We start from the raw sequence: 21424 nt of genomic DNA on the forward strand, positions 1-21424 counted from the left end.
TTTGATGCTCCTTGAGTAAACCAAAGGTGATTTCTATACTAGAATATAAAATTGGGGGCATGCATAACATTTGTCTGGAAAGTTCTCATTTACCCAGGTCATGGTATAGCTAGTTAGTAGTCATGGGTCCAGTTGAATGTGACTGTCGCTAGCCAACATTTCTTTGGAATTAACGTCATATGCTTCATTTTATAATGGCGAGCTGAATATCCCAACACATTAGGAGACATTCCACTTTAGACAGCTTTTATATGTCCTAATAACTGTGGTCCAACAGTGTGAGCTGTGATTAACCCCTCTCCGCCCAGCTCCTGTTGTCCCTTTTAACATGGTCCTTACACTCAAGGCAGGAAGGACTGTCCAGTCATGTGACCACTTTTGTTGACTGTCACAATGGTCGCTCTGGCTCCCAATTGTTGCTAGAGACATGGAACTGTCTGACAGCTTGGTCACTGCTGGGAGCGTGCAGTAAGCGTGCGGTCAGTACAGGTACCTAGGCTGCCCATGGATGGATGGATGGATGGATGTGTGGTGTGTGGGGTTAAAGCTCATCCTCTTTGCCAACACACATACAGTATGCGTTAGTGGGCAGTAAGAGGTTAAAAGATGTGTATGTGGAGAAGTTCTGTTGGGGAGCAGCATTTTTACAGTGTAGCTGCACAGTCTTGTAACAATAGGAGTGTTTTGCAACAATAAATTGCCCAGCCACAGTATATGCAGCTGATCACTGCAGATGACACATAATCGCCTTCTGTAATGAGGGTCATACTGCAACTTGATTGGTTGACTGGCACTTGGGGCCCCTAGAAACCTTGTATTTCAGTATTTCTAGTCACAGCAACTGGCAGAGTAGTGCTACCCTAAACTGTTAGGCATAGGGGATGGAAAACGTGTCACTGTACATAGACCATTTCCAAAATAAAATTGATGGAATAAACCTTTTGTATATAAAATCTTTCAAAAATAGTCTGCTTTATAATTTACGCTATATTAAATATTTGTTTGAGGTCTGTATCCTTATGGACAGATTAGAGCAGATTTACTGAAGCTGGTGCAACTGTGCATCGTAACCAATCGGCTTCTAGGTTTTATTGCCAAACCTTAATCTAACAGTTAGAAGCTGATCGGTTACTATGCAGAACTGCACCAGTTTTGGTAAATCTCCGCCAATATGTTCTAAATTAAAGCAGTATTAAAAGCAAAAACTAAAAATGTGTGTGTATGTATATGTATATGTATGTGTGTGTGTGTGTGTGTGTGTGTGTGTATGTATATATATATATATATATATATATATATATATATATATTTATTATGCGTAATAATGCCAAAAGTATTGTGGCACCTACCTTCACATGAACTTTAATGGCATCCTATGCTTAGTCCGTAGGTCTGTAACTCTTCTGGGAAGGCTGTCCACAAGGTTTAGGGTTGTGTCAAGTTTCACTTCAAACTTGCCCATCCATGTCTTTATGGACCTTGTTTGTGCACTGGTGCACAGTCATGTTGGAACAGGAAGGGGCCATCCCCAAACTGTTCCCACAAAGTTGGGAGCATGCAATTGTCCTAATTGTCTTGGTATGCTGACGCCTTAAGAGTTCCCTTCACAGGAACTAAGGGGCCATACCCAACCCCTGTGAAAAGCCCACTCCATAATCCCCCCTCCACCAAATGATTTGGACCAGTGCACAAAGCAAGGTCCATAAAGTGAGGAATGAGTTTTGGGGTGGAGGTACTGGACTGGCCTGCACAGAGTCCTGACCTCAGCCCGATAGAACACATTTGGGATGAATTAGAGTGGAGACTTCCAGCCAGGCTTCTCGTCCAACATCCGTGCTTGGCCTTACAAATGCTCTTCTGGAAGAATGGTCAAACATTCCCATAGACATACTCCTAAACCTTGTGGACACCCTTCCCAGAAGAGTTGAAGCTGTTATAAAAAGGGTGGGCCAATTCAATATTGAACCCTACGGACTAAGTATGGGATGCCATTAAATTTCATGTTCGTGTAAAGACAGGCATCACAATACTTTTGGTAATATAGTGTATATCGATCTATCCTATAAGCATAACTAAACCCATTGATTTAATGGTTTCCCAAAACCATTATATTTAAGGTGTGCCATGAATAACTGGCACAGTTGCTTGTGCTCTTAACCAAATGGTCAAGTCATCAAATGGCTGGTGTCATATCTTCTCAAATAAAAGTGATCAAGCATTCTCCACCCCATAGCTACACACACACACACACACACACACGCCCCTTGTATATGTGTGGCTGAGGGGCAGGGAATGCTTTGATCTCTTTTGATTGTTAGTGCACAGTGACAGCTTTTCAGAGGATAGCTCAGGCAGGTTTGCACTAAGATCTGAGCGTGTCCCTACTAGTCACATGTGCAGCACCATGACAACTGCAGGTCAAAAACTCTAAGATGTCAGCTTTCTTGACGATAAAGAATATCAAGGTTTAGTTTACTTAAGTGTGGTGGCTGCAATAATTTTCTTTTGTTAAGCTTTTTTTCCCTTTTTATTTTCATCTGGTGATCCGGCCAGTGAGGCCTCTTTCACACTGATGGACCAATCGGGTCTGCCTGTCAGTTTTTCAGGTGGACCTGATTGGACTATCCATAGCTCTATGGAGCGGCAGATGCAGCTGACATGTGCCTGCTGACACCCGCCGGCATTCAATCCTGTCCGCTAAAAACACACGGATGGGGATCCGTTCCCCATCCATCTATCGGCTCGAGTCGGATTACAGTCGAGTGGAAACTAACAGGCAGTCCGTTTCCATCCGACCGCCCCTTAGAGAACAGCAGGCTGTGTCTGTGTCCGCTCTGCAGAGAGATCGCCCACTGAGCAGGCAGATTCACTTGATGGTGTCCGCCCCATCTGAAAGGAGTCTAACCCTTCCCGTTTTTATGGTCTTTCAAATTCACTGGAGGAGCAAGGTAGATGCCTTTGGCCAGCAGCATTGTCAATCTGGGGAGAGAGCAGTGTTAAACTAGTAGATTTTAGATGGAGTTGACTAACAAAATTTATTTATTTCAGGTACTTGTATATAGCGCCGCCAATTTACGCAGCGCTTTACATATGCTTTATACATTCACATCAGTCCCTACACCCTCAAGGAGCTTACAATCTAAGGTCCCTAACACACATTCATACATACTAGGGCCAATTTAGACAGGATCCATTTAACATACCAGCATGTCTTTGGAGTGTGGGAGGAAAACGGAGTACCCAAAATGAGCTAGAGCAAACTCCCCCCCCCCCCCCCCCCCCCTTTAGGATAAAGGTTTTACATAAATTTATATATATATAGCACCGATACCAAGCATTTGCCCAAGTACTTGTACTCGGGCAAATGCTCCCGATGCTTCCACCGATACCTTGATAGTCAGCAGTGATCGGCGCGTGGGGGAGTTACAAGCTTCTCCCCCCGCGGCTTTCAGCTGCTTTAGTGACATACAGCGGTGATCGGTGCTTGTAACTCCCCCACACGCGATCACCGCTGACTGTCACCTCATCCCACTTAGTCCCCCTCCGCTGTCCTGCTCCGTTGCTTTGTCCCCCTCCGTTCCTCTGACCCCCTCCGCTGTCCTCCTTCTTTGCTCTGTCCCCCTCCGCTGTCGTCCTTCTTTGCTCTGTCCCCCTCCGTTCCTCTGTCCCCCTCCTATGTCCCCCTCCGTTCCTCTGTCCCCCTCCGCTGTCCTGCTCCGTTGCTTTGTCCCCCTCCGCTGTCCTCCTTCTTTGCTCTGTCCCCCTCCGCTGTCGTCCTTCTTTGCTCTGTCCCCCTCCGTTCCTCTGTCCCCCTCCTCTGTCCCCCTCTGTTCCTCTGTCCCCCTCCGCTGTCCTGCTCCGTTGCTTTGTCCCCCTCCGCTGTCCTCCTTCTTTGCTCTGTCCCCCTCCGTTCCTCTGTCCCCCTCTGCTGTCCTGCTCCGTTCCTCTGACCCCCTCCGCTGTCCCCCTCCGCTGTCCCCATCCGTTCCGGCTTTCCGCTGTCCCCCTCTCTCTTCCTCTGTCCCCTCCGTTCTGCTGTCTCTCCGCTGTGTGAATGGACAGAGTCAGCTGACTCTGTCTATTCACATAACTGAAACATTGTAATCACCTGTGAGCCGCTGTCTTCTCTCCATTCATTGTCAGTGCAGCTGAGGCTGCAGAGAAAGGGACTGGGGAATCTCTATCCTCTGTCTCTTTCTCTGTCTCAAGGGGGAGATATCAGAGGTCTGTTAAGACCCCTGATATATCACCAAAGCCCCCCAACAGGGCTGATTAAAAAAAAAACACACACACACACATAGTGCAATAAAGAATTAAAAAAAATTAAATTGTAAAAAAAAATAAATGTAAATGAAAAAAAAAAAACACACACACACACCGTTCACCCCCCCCCCCCCCTAAAAAAAACAAAAAAAACACTGTCATTAAAAAAAGTATCGGTAATCGGTATCGGCGAGTACTTGAAAAAAAGTATCGGAACTTGTACTCGGTCCTAAAAAAGTGGTATCGGGACAACCCTTCTTTATTTATTTATTTATTTATTTATTTATTTTTATATATATATATATATATATATATATATATATATATATATATATATATATATATATATATATATACTGGCCTATGCCCCTGAAGTAGAAACCGCTAATCGATTGACCTCCACTTCTGGATCCTGTGCTGAGTGACTGACTTGATGTATCCTGGGTACAGGAGGTTAGCCGCTCCACACAGGTGCCAATTAAAGAATGCTGTGCCTTGCATTTTTTTCTGAATGAATGCAAAGCATCCTCTGGTTGAGGCAGGACAGTGATGTCATGCTCCCCACCTAGGTAAGGTATGGTGTGTGTATATACAGAATTACATTGGTCCAAGATGTAAAAGTGTATCATACCAGGAATTCTTACAGCTTCAAAAGGAATGTATAGTGATTTTGTAAATACCATTTTAATCATTTGTTTTATAAAACCTTTTTAAAAAGGATATCCGCACCTCTCCACCTCACCCTCTGCTCCTTTTTTGTTTAGAGAGAAGGTAAAAGAATAAAATATCGCGCCTTCATAATCATTTACTGATTGTTTTATTTATTGTGATGACTTATTTGTCATGTTGCAATGGTACATGGTAGTCAGCAGTGTGTTTTGTTTTAGGAACTGGTCAGAAAAGGAATACCACATCACTTTCGTGCCATTGTATGGCAATTATTATGCAATGCTCAAAATATGCCAATCAAAGAGCAGTATTCTGAGCTCTTGAAAATGACCTCACCGTGTGAAAAGCTCATCCGAAGGGATATTGCAAGGACGTATCCAGAGCATGATTTCTTCAAAGAGAAAGACAGCCTGGGGCAAGAAGTTCTGTTCAATGTCATGAAGGTTGGTATTAGTTAAAATATTTTACTTAGAAAAAAAGCTCCAAATAGGATTTAGAGCAGGAAAGGTGATTTGTTATGTGGAAGCTGGTAATCTCTCTATACATTGTGTAATATTTTCTCAGGCCAGTAGCGATCAGGACAGGTTTACTGAACTGCCTGTCTGATTCTATTGAGACCAGTGATGCAGAGGTCAGAACATGGCCTTGTAAAGATGAGACTGTTACTGGATTCCTCAAATTCACAAATTGAGCTATTGTAATTTTCTGTCTTTGAAGAGATAAGTATAGAGTTCTGTAATCTAGCTGCATCAGATATTACTATACAGTGGGGAAGGAAAGTATTCAGACCCCTTTAAATTTTTCACTTCGCTATATTGCAGCCATTTGCAAAAAGCAAAGTTCATTTTTTTCCCCCCATTAATGTACACACAGCACCCCATAGTGACAGAAAAATACAGAATTGTTGACATTTTTGCAGATTTATTAAAGAAAAACTGAAATATCACATGGTCCTAAGTATTCAGACCCTTTGCTGTGCCACTCATATATTTAACTCAGGTGCTGTCCATTTCTTCTGATCATCCTTGAGATGGTTCTACACCTTCATTTGAGTCCAGCTGTGTTTGATTATACTGATTGGACTTGATTAGGAAAGCCACACACCTGTCTATATAAGATCTTACAGCTCACAGTGCATGTCAGAGCAAATGAGAATCATGAGGTCAAAAGGAACTGCCTGAAGAGCTGAGACAGAATTGTGGCAAGGCACAGATCTGGCCAAGGTTACAAAAAAAATTTCTGCTGCACTTAAGGTTCCTAAGAGCACAGTGGCCTCCATAATCCTTAAATGGAAGACGTTTGGGACAACCAGAACCCTTCCTAGAGCTGGCCGTCCGGCCAAACTGAGGTATCGAGGGAGACGAGCCTTAGTGAGAGAGGTAAAGAAGAACCCAAAGATCACTGTGGCTGAGCTCCATAGATGCCGTTGGGAGATGGGAGAAAGTTGTAGAAAGTCAACCATCACTGCAGCCTTCCACCAGTCTGGGCTTTATGGCAGAGTGGCCTGATGGAAGCCTCTCCTCAGTGCAAGACACATGAAAGCCCACATGGAGTTTGCTAAAAAAAAAAACACCTGAAGGACTCCAAGATGGTGAGAAGTAAGATTCTTTGGTCTGATAAGACCAAGACAGAACTTTTTGGCCCTAATTCTAAGCGGTATGTGTGGCGAAAACCAGGCACTGCTCATCACCTGTCTAATACAGTCCAAACAGTGAAGCATGGTGGGTGTGCTTTTCAGCTGCAGGGACAGGACGACTGGTTGCAATCGAGGGAAAGATGAATGCGGCCAAGTGCAGGGATATCCTGGACGAAAACCATCTCCAGAGTGCTCAGGACCTCAGACTGGGCCGAAGGTTTACCTTCCAACAAGACAATGGCCCTAAGCACACAGCTAAAATAATGAAGAAGTGGCTTCACAACAACTCGGTGACTGTTCTTGAATGGCCCAGCCAGAGCCCTGACTTAAACCCAATTGAGCATCTCTGGAGAGACCTAAAAATGGCTGTCCACCAACGTTTACCATCCAACCTGACAGAACTGGAGAGGATCTGCAAGGAGGAATGCAGAGGATCCCCAAATCCAGGTGTGAAAAACTTGTTGCATCTTTCCCAAAAAGACTCATAGCTGTATTAGATCAAAAGGGTGCTTCTACTAAATACTGAGCAAAGGGTCTGAATACTTGGAACCATGTGATATTTCAGTTTTTCTTTGATAAATCTGCAAAAATGTCAACAATTCTGTGTTTTTCTGTCAATATGGGGTGTTGTGTGTACATTGAGGAAAAAAAAATTGAACTTAAATGATTTTAGCAAATGGCTGCAATATAACAGAGTGAAAAATTTAAGGGAGTCTGAATACTTTCCGTCCCCACTGTATGTTTTCTAAAACTAGACTATGTATTTAATAAGGCCTGTTTTATGATCTATGAAGGTTTTCCGTTGGGCTTCATTCACACGGGTGTAAAACTTTTACTCATAATGCACGTTTTCTAGGAGAAAAGTTCCTTCCTAATGAGCAATAAAATACTTGCGCATAGATGCATTTAAATGTGTAAAGAGGCGTATGCATACATCATTTTTTTTTTCTGATCTTTTTATTTTTTCCCCTGATGCAGAGCAGACACAGACCGCTTTCCTCTATAGGCAGTTGGATGTACGCAGACCGCCTGTTCCTTTTTACATCTGATTGTCATCCGATCCTCCAAACTGGGCACGATTCCCTTATCCCTCTGGTTTTTAGCGGATAGGATTGGATGTCGGCGGATGTAAACGGACACGTCTGCTTACGCTGCCGCTCCATAGAGGGCAATGGATGGTCTAATCTGGTCCGCCTGAAAAACTGAAGGGCGGACCAGATTGGTCTACTAGTATGAAATCGACCGTAGACTTAAATGTATGCGCTTACAAACGCGTATACATGCGTTTATACGTGTAAAGCTTATGTTCTTAGACACATTTTGGATTTTGTGTACTGGATCTGAATGCAGTGCATGTTTACACACCTGTGCGACTCCATTGAAAGCAATTCAGCAGTGTTCAGATCCTTAATGGGGGGGGGGCCTTGTATATGCGGGGTGTGTTTATTTTTTTTTCTTGTGTTTTTTTTTTTTTTTTTTTTTTTTTTTTTTTTTTACAGCTTAGGTTTTTCAGCAACAGTATCACTTTTTTTCCTGGCCCTAAAATACTTCTACAACCCTGGCCAAAAGTTTTGAGAATGACACAAATATTTTCACAAAGTCTGCTGTCTCAGTTTTTATAATTGCAATTTGCATATACTCCAGAATATTATGAAGAGTGAACAGAGGAATTGCAATTAATTGCAAAGTCCCTTTTTGTCATGAAAATGAACGTAGCCCCCCCCCCAAATTTTTTCCACTGCGTTTTAGCCCTGTCACAAAAGGATTGGCTGACATGTCAGCCATTCTATCATTAACACAGGTGTCAGTGTTTGAGGGCAAGGCCGGAAATCGCTCATAATGCTGATTTGAGTTAGATTAACAGACTGGAATCTTTAAAAAGAGGGTGGTGCTTGAAATCATTGTTTTTTCCTCTGATAACCTTGGTTATCTGCAAGGAAACTTGTGCAGTCGTCATTGCTTTGCACAAAAAAAAAAAATTCACAGGCAAGGATATTGCCTGTGAATTAAGATTGCACCTAAATCGACCATTTATTGGATCATCAAGAACTTTAAGGAGAGACGTTCAATTGTTGTGAAGAAGGCTTCAGGGTACCCAAGAAAGACTAGCAAGTGCCAGGAGCGTCTTCTACAGTTGATTCAGCTGCGGGATCGGGGCACCACCAGTGCAGAGCTTGCTCAGGAATGGCAGCAGGCAGGTGTGAGTGCATCTAAACACACAGCGAGGCAGAGACTTTTGGAGGATGGCCTGGTGCCAAGAAGGGCAGCAAAGAAGCCACTTCTCTCCCGGAAAAACATCAGGGACAAACTGATATTCTGCAAAAGGTACAGGTATTGGACTGCTGAGGACTGAGGATTGTTTGGGTCATCCGGAAAATACCTTGTCAGGAGAAGAAAAGGTGAGCACTACCATCAGTCGTGTCATGCCAACGATACAGAATTCTGAGACCATTCATGTGTGGATTTGCTTCTCAGCCAAGAGATGGGCTCATTCACAATTTTGCCCAAGAATACAGCCATGAATAAAGACTGGTACAAAAACATCCTCTGAGAACAACTTTTCTCAACCATCCAAGAACAGTGTGGTGATGAGCAATGCCTTTTCCAGCATGGTGGAGCACCTTGCTATAAGGCAAAAGTGATAACTAGGTGGCTTGGGGAACAAAGTCTTGGGTCCATGGCAGGGGCATAACTAGAACCTTCAGAGCCCCGGCTCCTTCTCCCCACCCCCCCTCCCCTGTGTGTACAGCGGGAGGTGTGAGCTCGTTAGCTTCGCATTTGACTTCCTACAAAGCACACATACAGGGGAGGGGAGAGAAGCAGCTGATCGACTGTCATCCCATGTGAAAGAGGAGGGAGGGAGGATGGAGGGGGGAGCAGGGAGAACTTTTGGCTCTGAGCTGTATGAGAGATACGCTCTCCGCTCAGAGCCGTGGGACTAGCAACCCCGCTGGGGCCCCCAACATTAGCAGAATGCCAGGGCCCGGTTGCACGTTCCACTGCTGCGACCCTGGTAGTTCTGCCACTGGTCCATGGCCAGGAAACTCCCCAGACCTTAATCCCATTGAGAACTTGTGGTCCATCCGCAAGAGGCGGGTGAACAAAAAAAACACACACATTCTGACACACTCCAAGCTTTGATTTTGCAAGCATGGGCTGCCATCAGTCAGTATGTGGCCCAGAAGTTGATTGACAGCATGCCAGGGGAAAACTGCAGAGGTCTTGAAAAAGAAGGGTCAACACTGCAAATATTGATTCTTTGCATAAACTTTGTGAAAATTTGTCATTCTCAAAACTTTTGGCCAGGGCTGTAGTTGCTTTCATTCCACCACGTCTCCATCAGGGAAACTTGAAAAGAGCCATATGTCCTGCTATACTTGCAGCTTACACAGGGCCTCGTCTCTTTGCCTCCATTGCGAGGATGAAGTGAAGGAAAGTACAAGCAGCTACAAGGACCAATACTGCAGTGAACATAAAGTGTGTAGCCAAACCGTTTTAGCTTTTGGATTCAGGAAGCCCATTCCATTTATATTCACTTCCTTTCCAGGAGACACAGCAGAATATAAGGAAAACTCTCTCCATATTAAAGAGGAAATCCCTTTTTAGACTGTTACCACAAAACTGAGAATCCCCATTTGAAAGTTTCCTCCTGCCCTCTATACCAGTGACAGACAAAATGTTAAATTTATGGATTCTGTTCATGGACAAAGAGGTTTACATGCCCAACGGACACGCAGACAGCAATAAGACCTGAAGAGGGGGTCTAGCCCTTCTTCACGCTGTCTAAAGTAAAATAAAAATCTAAATGTGCAGCACTACTCTGATAACTCATGCACCCAAAAAAATCTAATTTTACATAAACACAATTATTTTCACAAACAAGATAAATAAGTGATAACAATTGCACCCCTAAAAAGATTATCACATGTATGTATAAAATGTTGTAAATGTTTAAATCCCTAAATATTACATATAACATGTGGAAAAACGCATGAAAATTCTCAAAGCGAAGTCCACATAAAATGATGAATGAAAAGTCCTAATTGTGCATGTGTGAGACTTCATTCGGTGTCCTACACCACCAGGCCCCTAGTGTGCCACTTCAAAACACCACAGTGGTGTTCAGATGTGGCCTCACATATTCAGATGGACCTCCGTGTACAAAAGAGGTCAAGCACAGCATAAAACACTCAAATTCATTTTTGAAGAGTCAAGTGATAAGATCACTAGGGGTGTACAGGGCCTGCCATTGCAAACCTCCTGAAGAAATTGATAGTTGACTGGCTTTGTCCAACTTGAGCACTTGAACCCAGAACAAGCAAATTAAAAATGAGCAAAAGAAAAGTTCAAGTTCCACTTTTTCTATACTTGTTCTGGATCAGCAACTTTAGAAAGCAGAGCTTAATCATGACTGGTGGGGAGCTAGTATCTCAAAAGTAGAGTTAAGCAATGGCAGCATCAGTGATTCGCATATGCCAGAATTTCTAAGCGCCTCTGTTGTGTACAGATTGGCTGTACATGTGGTGTTGACTTTTGTAAGATAATCTGGAAACTTGTATACCCTGATATGGGCAGTTTCATGGTGGTTTCTTATGAACTGTTTTATTTCCTTGTTTTATATACTTTGTTTTATCCACATGGGAAAATTGTTTAATGTGTGTTTGTTTTTTTTTTTTTTTTATATGTATTAAGGCATATTCCTTAGTGGATCGTGAAGTGGGATACTGCCAAGGAAGTGCTTTTATTGTGGGACTTCTACTTATGCAGGTAAGATTCATGGCTCCTAATGTGCCAAGATATGTATATCGGAACTCTTTACCCTACTAAGTATTCTTTAGCCATTAACTGACAGTCCACCGTCCAAAGCTCAGGATACTGATATTTACATTGGAATGGCCCAAAGGCGGCTAATCGGCCACCTACTGTTCTTTTTCTATAGTTTTGAATTTTTGGTGTCCTAACTGATCACATGTGCAGCACTATAGCAACTACGGATCAAACAGACTAAAATGGCAGATTCCTTGTCTGTAGAAGGGTTTGGTTCTACTTTAAAGGATACGTTTTTAAAAATAATAATAATAAATGCAAACTTTTTTGCAGGTAAAAAAAGTGCATTTATTTATTTTTATTTTTTCCATTTTTTTTTTTTTTTTTCTGCAGGAGCCTGGAAATAATTGCACCAGTGATCAGCAGATTGCTGATGCCGTGCAGGTCTCCTGCACACTGTCAGTGTATCGGCTTACCCATACGTCCCGTACAGCTAAGCTGATACTCGATGACAGGAAGACTCAATGAACAACCACTGCACCATAGTAGTTCGTTGAGCTATACAAGCTAACAGCCACTAAGGATGTCAGGGCTTGTAGCTCATTTAGACACGGAGCTGTGTGTCTGAATGATGTGGCCAGAGCCTCTCACGGCCACACTGTTTTCAGCGGGTGGAAACTGCAGGTGAACTTATCCTTAAAGGATGACAGAAATGCCTGTTGGTGAATACTGGTTTGTTTCATACTAACCTCCTAATGAACGCCACCTTTTTTACAGTGTTTGTTTTTGTAGACCTATGAATATAAAGTTTGGGTTCACACAGAAGTGGTGGGGAAACTACATTGGATTTGGACAGAAATCCCACCACATTCCTGTTAAAATCGCATGCGTTTCTTTGCAGTGCGATTTGAGCCCATTAATTTTGTATGGGTGCATCCACAAAGTATCGGTATTTGTTATTGGCGCGCTGATTAGAAAAAAGGGTATCTGTGCATCCCTAGCAAAAATGCCAAAAAATAAACACGCATGTAGGAATGCGAGTTCCTGCTACACTGATGTGAATGGGGCTTGACAGTTCAGTGTCTCCACCCACTCCCTCCTATGTACTTGTATAAAGCTGGCCATACAATATGCAATTTGATTGTACAATCTCTGTACAATTTCCTTTAGATTTACCAAAACTATATAGCAGGAGGACCAACCCATCTACCTATCCAATCAGGCAGGCCCTTGCACTAAATAGTTGATGCTAGATCTAAAGGGGATTATGCAGTCAGATTGTATAGTGAGCTGTACAGAACCCAGAACACGCTTCTCCTGTTTTCAATACTACAGTAATATCCACATAGGCTGTTATTTGATTGCTCTGCTCAGCTCCTGCTCACTCTGCCAAATGAATGATCTATGCAAGATGGAAGTTGAGGGAGAAAAAAAATTGATGCTTATGTATCTAGAGAGGACAATGATCACTGATTGCATTTTAAAAGTGTGTACCTGCAGAGGTGGGTTGTAGTGATCTGCTGGAGTAGGAGGGTAGATGATGGAACGGGTGTGTGTGTTAATGAAGTCGGCTCCTTCCTGTGTCGCATCCTAAGGTCCGTCCAGGAAATAATGGAGACTTTTTTTTTTTTTTTTTTTTTTTTTTTTATATACAACAAGCACGGACACTGAGGTAAGGGCTGTGTAGGAAAAATAGAAAGCTTTTTTATTTCTGCAGTTAGGTGGCATCTGACTCTATTATTGGTATGTATAACTTGCCCCCCTTTTTATGTTGTGTTCCTAGAGGGTCACATACATTTTCCAGCAATGACTGTAATAGTTGAAACTTTTTTCTGATTCAACAATGGAAGTGTGTGTTTGATCAGTTACACCGCCTTGATATGGGGCTTTATATCACTCTATCCTCTTGTCTCCTTTTGAATGCTATTTTATTCATTCCTTTCTTGTCTCATTGTCTATTTTTTCTTGTCCTGTCTCCTGGAATAAATATCAGGCCATAGATGAGTCATTTTTGTTTTATTCAATGAGCGATGACTTTCTCTTCCCATCCACACATTCGATGTGGGTGGGGGAATTCTTCCCACGGTGTCTTTTTGTATTCTGGTAGCGGAGAGTCTTCCCCGCCCTCAGAATACATTGATCAGTGCTGCCGACTATAAAGGGTGGCACAAATCGAGGAGGAAAACAAGACAGGCTGCCTGTATGCAAGCTGATCGGTAGGAAGATCGATCTCTGTACAACCAGCCTGCTGTACATGGATTAAAATGTGTCTGATCTCTGCTGAACCAGTTACATTTCAATCAGTGCATTTCCAGCTTCAGTTGTTCTATGACACTTGTTCTCCTCTCTTTGCATCGCTGTAGGGACAAACCCACATTACAGCTTTTCCTTAGTTTATCTAATTTGCAATTTTCTTTGGCAAGGGAATAAGCCTTTAAACCTTCTGCTATGAAATTTCTGAAAAGGAGTCTAGGGAAGTGCCACCTCTGGTTCCCAGGAGGAATCGGAGGGAGAGGACCGTGACGGGGAGTCCAGGAAACCCTCACGATATAAACTGTCCTGGAACAGGTAGAGGATCTCTTGGGGCAATTTACACCACCCTCGGAATTCAGGCGGACAAGAAACCCCTGACACTCCACAATCAGGTGTACAGGGGCTTGGGGGAACAGAAAGAAAGTTTTCCCAGTCCATGATGTCCTGGTAGAAACAGTAAAGGAGGAGTGGCAGGATCCTGAACGGAAACCTTTTTTCTCTCGATCTTTGAAAAGAAGGTTCCTGTTTCCAGAAGATCCATCGTCCATCTGGAATATACCCAAACTGGATGCTGCCTTCTCCCAGGTCCCCAGACCTACAGATCTGGCCTTTGAGGATATGGGAGCTCTAGCAGATTCTATGGATAAGAGAATAGATTCCCTCCTAAAGAAGACCTGGGAATCAACTATAGGGTATCTGAAACCGGAAATGGCTGCAACAGTAGTGGCCTGCAACCTGGAGCATTGGCTTTCCCAAATTCAGGCTCATATTGAAGCCGGAAATGCCAAGGAACCTATATTGTCATCTTTTCCTACTATTTTGCGAGGAGTGGCATATACAGCGGATGCATCCGCAGAGTCTGTCCGCATGACGGCCAGGACCGCGGCTCTAGCCAACTCAGCCAGAAGAGCCCTCTGGCTAAAAACGTGGCCAGGCGATGGTGCCTCTAAGGTTAAACTGTGCGGGATCCTACTGACGGGAGATCTACTTTTCGGCCCAGGTCTAGAAGCTGTGCTAGACCGCATAGCGGACAAGAAGAAATCCTTCCCGGTTAAACGTAAACCCCCATTTTAAACAAAGGTTTTCTTCCACAGAAGTGAAGGGGAGCCCCCAGGCCGGAGGGAGAAAAGAAAACTTGGGGCTAAAGGGACAAGGGCAGAGGAGGAGTGATTTTTCCTGGGGTTCGTAAGGAGGGGGTACCGCCTGGAATTTACAAGACCCCCCTCCTGCGAAGACTTCTCGTCACACACCTTCCCAGGTGTGCGGCCGAGGCCCTTCTGGGGGCATTAAAGGATCTAGAGGAACAAAACGTGGTTTGCAGAGTTCCAAAAGGGGAGGGGGGGTTTACTCGCACATTTTTATTAATGAAAAAACCCTCAGGAAAATACAGATTGATCCTGAACTTAGAACCCCTGAACCAGTTGATTTTCCTACAAGAGGTACCGTATGGAATCGATCTGTACAGTCCAGAGCCTTGCTACCCCAGAATTGTTACATGGTGTCACTAGATCTCAAGGATGCATACCTCCACGTCCCTATCACAGAAGCTTTTCAGAAGTTTCTCCGTCTAGCTGTGAGCATAGGAGAAACAATCCATCTACAGTTACAGGCGCTTCCGTTTGGCCTATGCTCGTCACCCTGGATATTCACAAAGGTCATGGCAGAAGCCATTGCCTTTCTGTGTCTCGAAGTTTTAATAATTACATATCTGGATGACTTGCTTCTCTTCGCAGTATCTCTAGAACAGCTAACCAGAAATCTGGAACCGACAAAGAAAACCCTGACAGGCTGGGATGGCTGCTGAACCTAGAAAAGTCCAGCTTCTTTCCATCTCGGCGCATTACCTACCTAGACTCCACTCAGTTGAGTTTTTCTCCTGGAAGAAAAATTACAGAAATTGGACAAGGCAGTAGCCTCACTTCAAAACAACCAGCAGGTCTCTATAAGGTCTGCAATGTCAACTCTGGGTCTGCTAACTTCAACCATCCCAGCAGTTCAGTGGGCATGGCTACATTTTCGTTCTCTGCAATCCTTTGCCCTAAAAGTATGGGACCACAGCCAGGAGTCGTTAGACACCTTGGTATACTTTCCACCTCAGGTAAAAAGATCCCTCTGGTGGTGGAGGAAAATGGTAAACCTGTCGCAGGGACATCTGTGTCTCATCCCGTTCTTCAAGGTGGTAACCACGGATGTACGTGGCAAAGGCTGGGGGTCGCACTTGGCAACCCTACTGGCACAGGGCATCTGGAAGGACAGGGAGCTCAAAAGGTCGTTCAGTTAGAAGGAACTGAAAGCTGTTGGGTTGGCACTCGGGTCCTTCAGGAGGGAACTCCAAGGCCACCACATTCAAGTGCGCTCAGACAACTCCTCGGTCGTCGCTTATGTAAACAAGCAAGGTGGCACAAGGAGCGGAATTCTGTTGGCCTTGGCAACAGAAGCCCTGAGCTGGGCCGAGACCAACGCACTCTCCCTAACAGCGCTTTTTCTAAAAGGGGAAAAAATTGGGAAAAATGGGAAAAGAAAGGCAGCTGAGAGAAGGTGATTGGGTCCTCAACCAGGACGTCTTCAGCCTTATACCCAAAAGATGGGGACCCCCGGAGGTGGACCTCTTCGCATCAAAGGACAACGCAAAAACCTCCTGTTCTCACTAAACAGGTGGGAAGACGCACTAGGGGTGGATGCGCTAACACAGAGTTGGCGTTTAAAAAAATGCTATGCCTTTTCGCCTCCGGTCATGCTGCTGGCTGTGCTGAGAAAATTTCAAACAGAACACCTCTCTGATCTTGGTGGCACCACATTGACCCAAAATGGCCTGGTTCTCGATGCTCATACAGCAGTAGAACCTCCTTGGTTCCTACCACTTCGAGAGGATCTCCTTTCACAGGGCCCGATTCTCTGTCCCCAAATACACTGATGGAACCTAGCGGCCTTGCTACTGAGGAAGGAATATTTAAAAACCAAGGGATTTTCAGAAAGGCTGATATCCACTCTCCTCAATGGCAGAAAGGAGACGTGCCGGATCTACAGAAAGGTCTGTGTTCGCTTTAATGAATGGTGCGCAGGAAATTATTAGGAAAACACTGTTGCACTGAATGACATTTTGTATGTTTACATTTTTATTTTCTATTCTAGGATAACCTTTTACTATTTAACTGGTCCCATTTTACATCTTTCAGATGCCTGAGGAAGAAGCTTTTTGTGTGTTTGTGAAATTAATGCAAGACTATCGACTAAGGGAGCTTTTTAAACCCAGCATGGCTGAGTTAGGCCTCTGTATGTATCAGTTTGAATGCATGATTCAGGTAAGTAAAGTAGCTGGTCATATCCTTGTATAACCACTTCATGCCTAAGCCTAATTCTGACATTTGATGCTTACAAGTTACAATCTGTATTTTTTTGCTAGAAAATTACTCAGAACCCCCAAACTATCTATCTATCTATCTATCTATCTATCTATCTATCTATCTATCTATCTATCATAAAAAAGATTCTTAGCAGAGACCTTAGAGAATAAAATGGTGATCGTTGCAATATTTTGTCACACGGTATTTGCGAAGCGGTCTTTCAAACGCAATTTTTTGGGAAAAAGACACTTTCAGGAATTAACAAAAAAAAAAAAGGTAAAGTTAGCCTAATTATTTTGTATGTGAAGGATAATACGCCGTTTTAATAGATACCTAACATGTCATGCTTTGAAATTGCGCACACTCATGGAATGGTGACAAACTACATTACCTAAAAATCTCATTAGGCAAAGTTTTTTAAAAAATTGAACGGTTACCAGGTTAGAGTTACAGAGGAGGTCTTTTGCTAGAATTAATGCTCTTGCTCTAACGATCGCGGCAATACCTCACATGTGATTTGAACACCATTTTACATATACGGGCGAGACATGCGCATGCAGTTTCTTTGCTGCGCGAGCTCGCGGGGATGGGGGGCGCTTTAAAAACGTGTTTTTTTTACATTATCACTTTAAAAAAAAAAAAAATGCTTACTTTTATTGCTGTCACACAAATTGTAAACTTCACAGCTGTCCCATCCCGCTTTTTTAGGATAACAGCCGAACAGATTTTAGCCGCTCTAAAAACTGGTACCGTGGTGATGCCTGCGGTTGCAGGCGTCGCCCTAGTATAAACCCTTCAAGCTTATGCCGCATATGTGCGTACGGACGGCGCTAAGGGGATAAATAAGATTACATCTCTACAATTCTGTGTTCTCTTTTCTTCATTGGACAGTCACTCTTGACTTGCCCAAATGGGTATGCACTTTTCATATTTAAATTGTAAGTCTGTCTTACTATTAAAGTCCCTTTAGTCCAGTAATCATTAAAACACGTTATGTATGTTAGAATGTTACGATGTGGTGTGTTCCCATATTACCACCTTACACAGCATAAACCATACTTGGAGGGAAATTTAGCACTCTTGTCAGTTACAAATAAAGGTTTAGACAGACAAGAGGTGCGCTGTATTTTAAGTTGCTGTTCTACCCACCTTGACAGCTTTACCAAGCTTGAAGCACTTGTGAAAGTTTTCATGGGTTAATGAAGCTGTCGGGTACACACAGCATGGAAAGTACGAGGAAGGAGTTTGTAATGTATAAGGAAGTGACATTATGAGAGTGGTTTTCAGAAGAAACTGATGAAAATAAAGTAATAGATTCCTTTTACAGGCAGCTGAGTTTTTAGTTGTTATGGTTGTGTAGTAGTTGTAGAAGTAGAATTTATTGACATGCCTTCTAAATTATTTTGGGGCTAAATATCCTATGGTTATAGTCCATGAATTTAAAAATAATTTTCTGAGAATTTCTTGGTGTTTAAATACCAAAATGTGTTATTTATATATTTGTTTTGGCCTTTATGAATAGAGTAAATTTATCACACACACATTTATTCTTGGGTGGGGTCAAAATTATCATGCTGAGTTATATTTATGAATATTAGCCTATTGAGTTTATTGAATAATTGGAAAGCACCAGCTCTCACTGATTGGCTACAATTTAGAATTACTAATCTTTAAAACACATTTTGCTATTCCTCTGCGCACCTTACAGTACAGTGGGGAGGGACGGAAAGTATTCAGACCCCCTTAAATTTTTCACTCTTATATTGCAGCCATTTGCTAAAATCATTTAAGTTCATTTTTTTTTTCCTCATGTACACACAGCACCCCATATTGACAGAAAAACACAGAATTGTTGACATTTTTGCAGATTTATTAAAAAAGAAAAACTGAAATATCACATGGTCCTAAGTATTCAGACCCTTTGCTCAGTATTTAGTAGAAGCACCCTTTTGATCTAATACAGCCATGGATCTTTTTGGGAAAGATGCAACACGTTTTTCACACCTGGATTTGGGGATCCTCTGCCATCCCTCCTTGCAGATCCTCTCCAGTTCTGTCAGGTTGGATGGTAAACGTTGGTGGACAGCCATTTTTAGGTCTCTCCAGAGATGCTCAATTGGGTTTAAGTCAGGGCTCTGGCTGGGCCATTCAAGAACAGTCACAGAGATGTTAAGCCACTCCTTCGTTATTTTAGCTGTGTGCTTAGGGTCATTGTCTTGTTGGAAGATAAACCTTCGGCCCAGGCTGAGGTCCTGAGCACTCTGAAGAAGGTTTTCGTCCAAGATATTTCTGTACTTGGCCGCATTCATCTTTCCTTCGATTGCAGCCAGTCGTCCTGTCCCTGCAGCTGAAAACACCCCCACAGCATGATGCTGCCACCACCATGCTTCACTGTTGGGACTGTATTGGACAGGTGATGAGCAGTACCTGGTTTTCTCCACACATACCGCTTAGAATTAAGGCCAAAAAGTTCTATCTTGGTCTCATCAGACCAGAGAATCTTATTTCTCACCATCTTGGAGTCCTTCAGGTGTTTTTTTAGCAAACTCAATGTGGGCTTTCATGTGTCTTGCACTGAGGAGAGGCTTCCGTAGGGCCAATCTGCCATAAAGCCCCGACTGGTGGAGGGCTGCAGTGATGGTTGACTTTCTACAACTTTCTCCCATCTCCAGACTGCATCTCTGGAGCTCAGCCACAGTGATCTTTGGGTTCTTCTTTACCTCTCTCACCAAGGCTCTTCTCCCCCGATAGCAGTTTGGCCGGACGGCCAGCTCTAGGAAGGGTTCTGGTCATCCCAAACGTCTTGCATTTAAGGATTATGGAGGCCACTGTGCTCTTAGGAACCTTAAGTGCAGCAGAATTTTTTTGTTACCTTGGCCAGATCTGTGCCTTGCCACAATTCTGTCTCTGAGCTCTTCAGACAGTTCCTTTGACCTCATGATTCTCATTTGCTCTGACATGCACTGTGAGCTGTAAGGTCTTAGACAGGTGTGTGGCTTTCCTAATCAAGTCCAATAAGTATAATCAAACACAGCTGGACTCAAATGAAGGTGTAGAACCATCTCAAGGATGATCAGAAGAAATGGACAGCACCTGTGTTAAATATGAGTTTCACGGCAAAGGGTCTGAATACTTAGGACCATGTGATATTTCAGTTTCTTTTTTAACCCCTTCCCGCCGAGCGTACGCAGATGTGCATACTTGGCTTTCCGGGGTTATACCGGGATGATGCCCGCAGCTGCAGGCATCATCCCGGTACCGTTGTTTAGAGCCGGCGATCGGCTATCCGAGTATAACAACCGATGCGGCTAAAAGCCGCTCGGCTGTTATACCGGAGGAGCGGGACGAAACTCCCGCGGCTCTTACCGGGCCTCCCGTTCGTTCGGGAGGCCCCGTGACCAATCGGCTGCCTCCGGCGGCTGGGGGCGGACTGGAACGAAGCGGTGGGTGGCTTTGTTCCAGCCTCCTAGTAGTAAACACGTAAGCGACGTCATGATGTCACTTCCCGTTTACTCGGCTGCCAATGGCGCCGGTGTTTAAAAAAACAAAAAAACAGTATTCAGAATCGCAGTTTTTGGCAATCTGAATACTTTAAAGTGCAAAGGAGGGATCGGGGGTCTTTTAGACCCCCGATCCCTCCATAAAGAGTATGGGATGTTTACATTCCTTGTGACAGCAATAAAAGTCAGCAAAATTTTTTTTTTTTAAAACACAATTTAAAAATATAAAAATAAATAAAATAAATAAGAATTTTTTTTTTTTTTAAAGTGTCCCCGCGAGCTCGCGTAGCAAAGAAAACGCATACAGAAGTCGCGCCCGCATATGTAAACGGTGTTCAAATCACACGAGGTATCGCCGCGATCATCAGAGTGAGAGCAATAATTCTAGCACTAGAACTCCTCTGTAACTCTAACCTGGTAACCGTAAAAAAATTTTTAAGGCGCCGCCTATGGAAATTCTTAGGTACCGTAGTTTGTCGCCATTCCACGAGTGCGTGCAAGTATAAAGCGTGACATGTTTGGTATCTATTTACTCGGTGTAACATCATCTTTCACATTATACAAAAAAATTGGGGTAACTTTACTGTTTGGATTTTTTAAAATTCATGAAAGTGTCCCTTTTCCCAAAAATTTGCGTTTAGAACACCGCTGCACAAATACCGTGTGATATAAAATATTGCAACAATCCATTTTATTCTCTAGATTCTCTGCTAAAAAATATATATAATGTTTGGGGGTTCTAAGTAATTTTCTAGCAAAAAATACGGATTTTAACTTGTAAACACCAAATTTCAAAAAATAGGCTTAGTCATGAAAGGGTTAATAAATCTGCAAAAAATGTCAACAATTTTGTGTTTTTCTGTCAATATGGGGTGCTGTGTGGGAAAAAAAATTAACTTAAATGATTTTACCAAATGGCTGCAATATAACAAAGAGTGAAAAAATTAAGGTGGTCTGAATACTTTTCGTCCCCACTGTAAAAAGGACAATAG

The 21424-nt window shown here is 43.2% G+C and overlaps 1 protein-coding gene across 5 annotated transcripts in view; it reads left to right on the forward strand.

Annotated features, from left to right (window-relative positions):
* EVI5 (ecotropic viral integration site 5) overlaps positions 1 to 21424 on the forward strand; it is a 352231-nt gene that overhangs the window by 124392 nt on the left and 206415 nt on the right. For all 5 annotated transcript variants that reach the window (XM_073593140.1, XM_073593141.1, XM_073593142.1 and 2 more), the window contains 3 exons: positions 5151 to 5375; positions 11261 to 11335; positions 16765 to 16890. In XM_073593140.1, the coding sequence (XP_073449241.1) occupies positions 5151 to 5375; positions 11261 to 11335; positions 16765 to 16890 (426 nt within the window). The remainder of the gene's footprint in view (positions 1 to 5150; positions 5376 to 11260; positions 11336 to 16764; positions 16891 to 21424) is intronic.

The sequence above is a fragment of the Aquarana catesbeiana genome, linkage group LG07 (genome assembly GCF_042186555.1).
Source record: "Aquarana catesbeiana isolate 2022-GZ linkage group LG07, ASM4218655v1, whole genome shotgun sequence".
NCBI classification, from domain to species: Eukaryota; Metazoa; Chordata; class Amphibia; order Anura; family Ranidae; genus Aquarana; species Aquarana catesbeiana.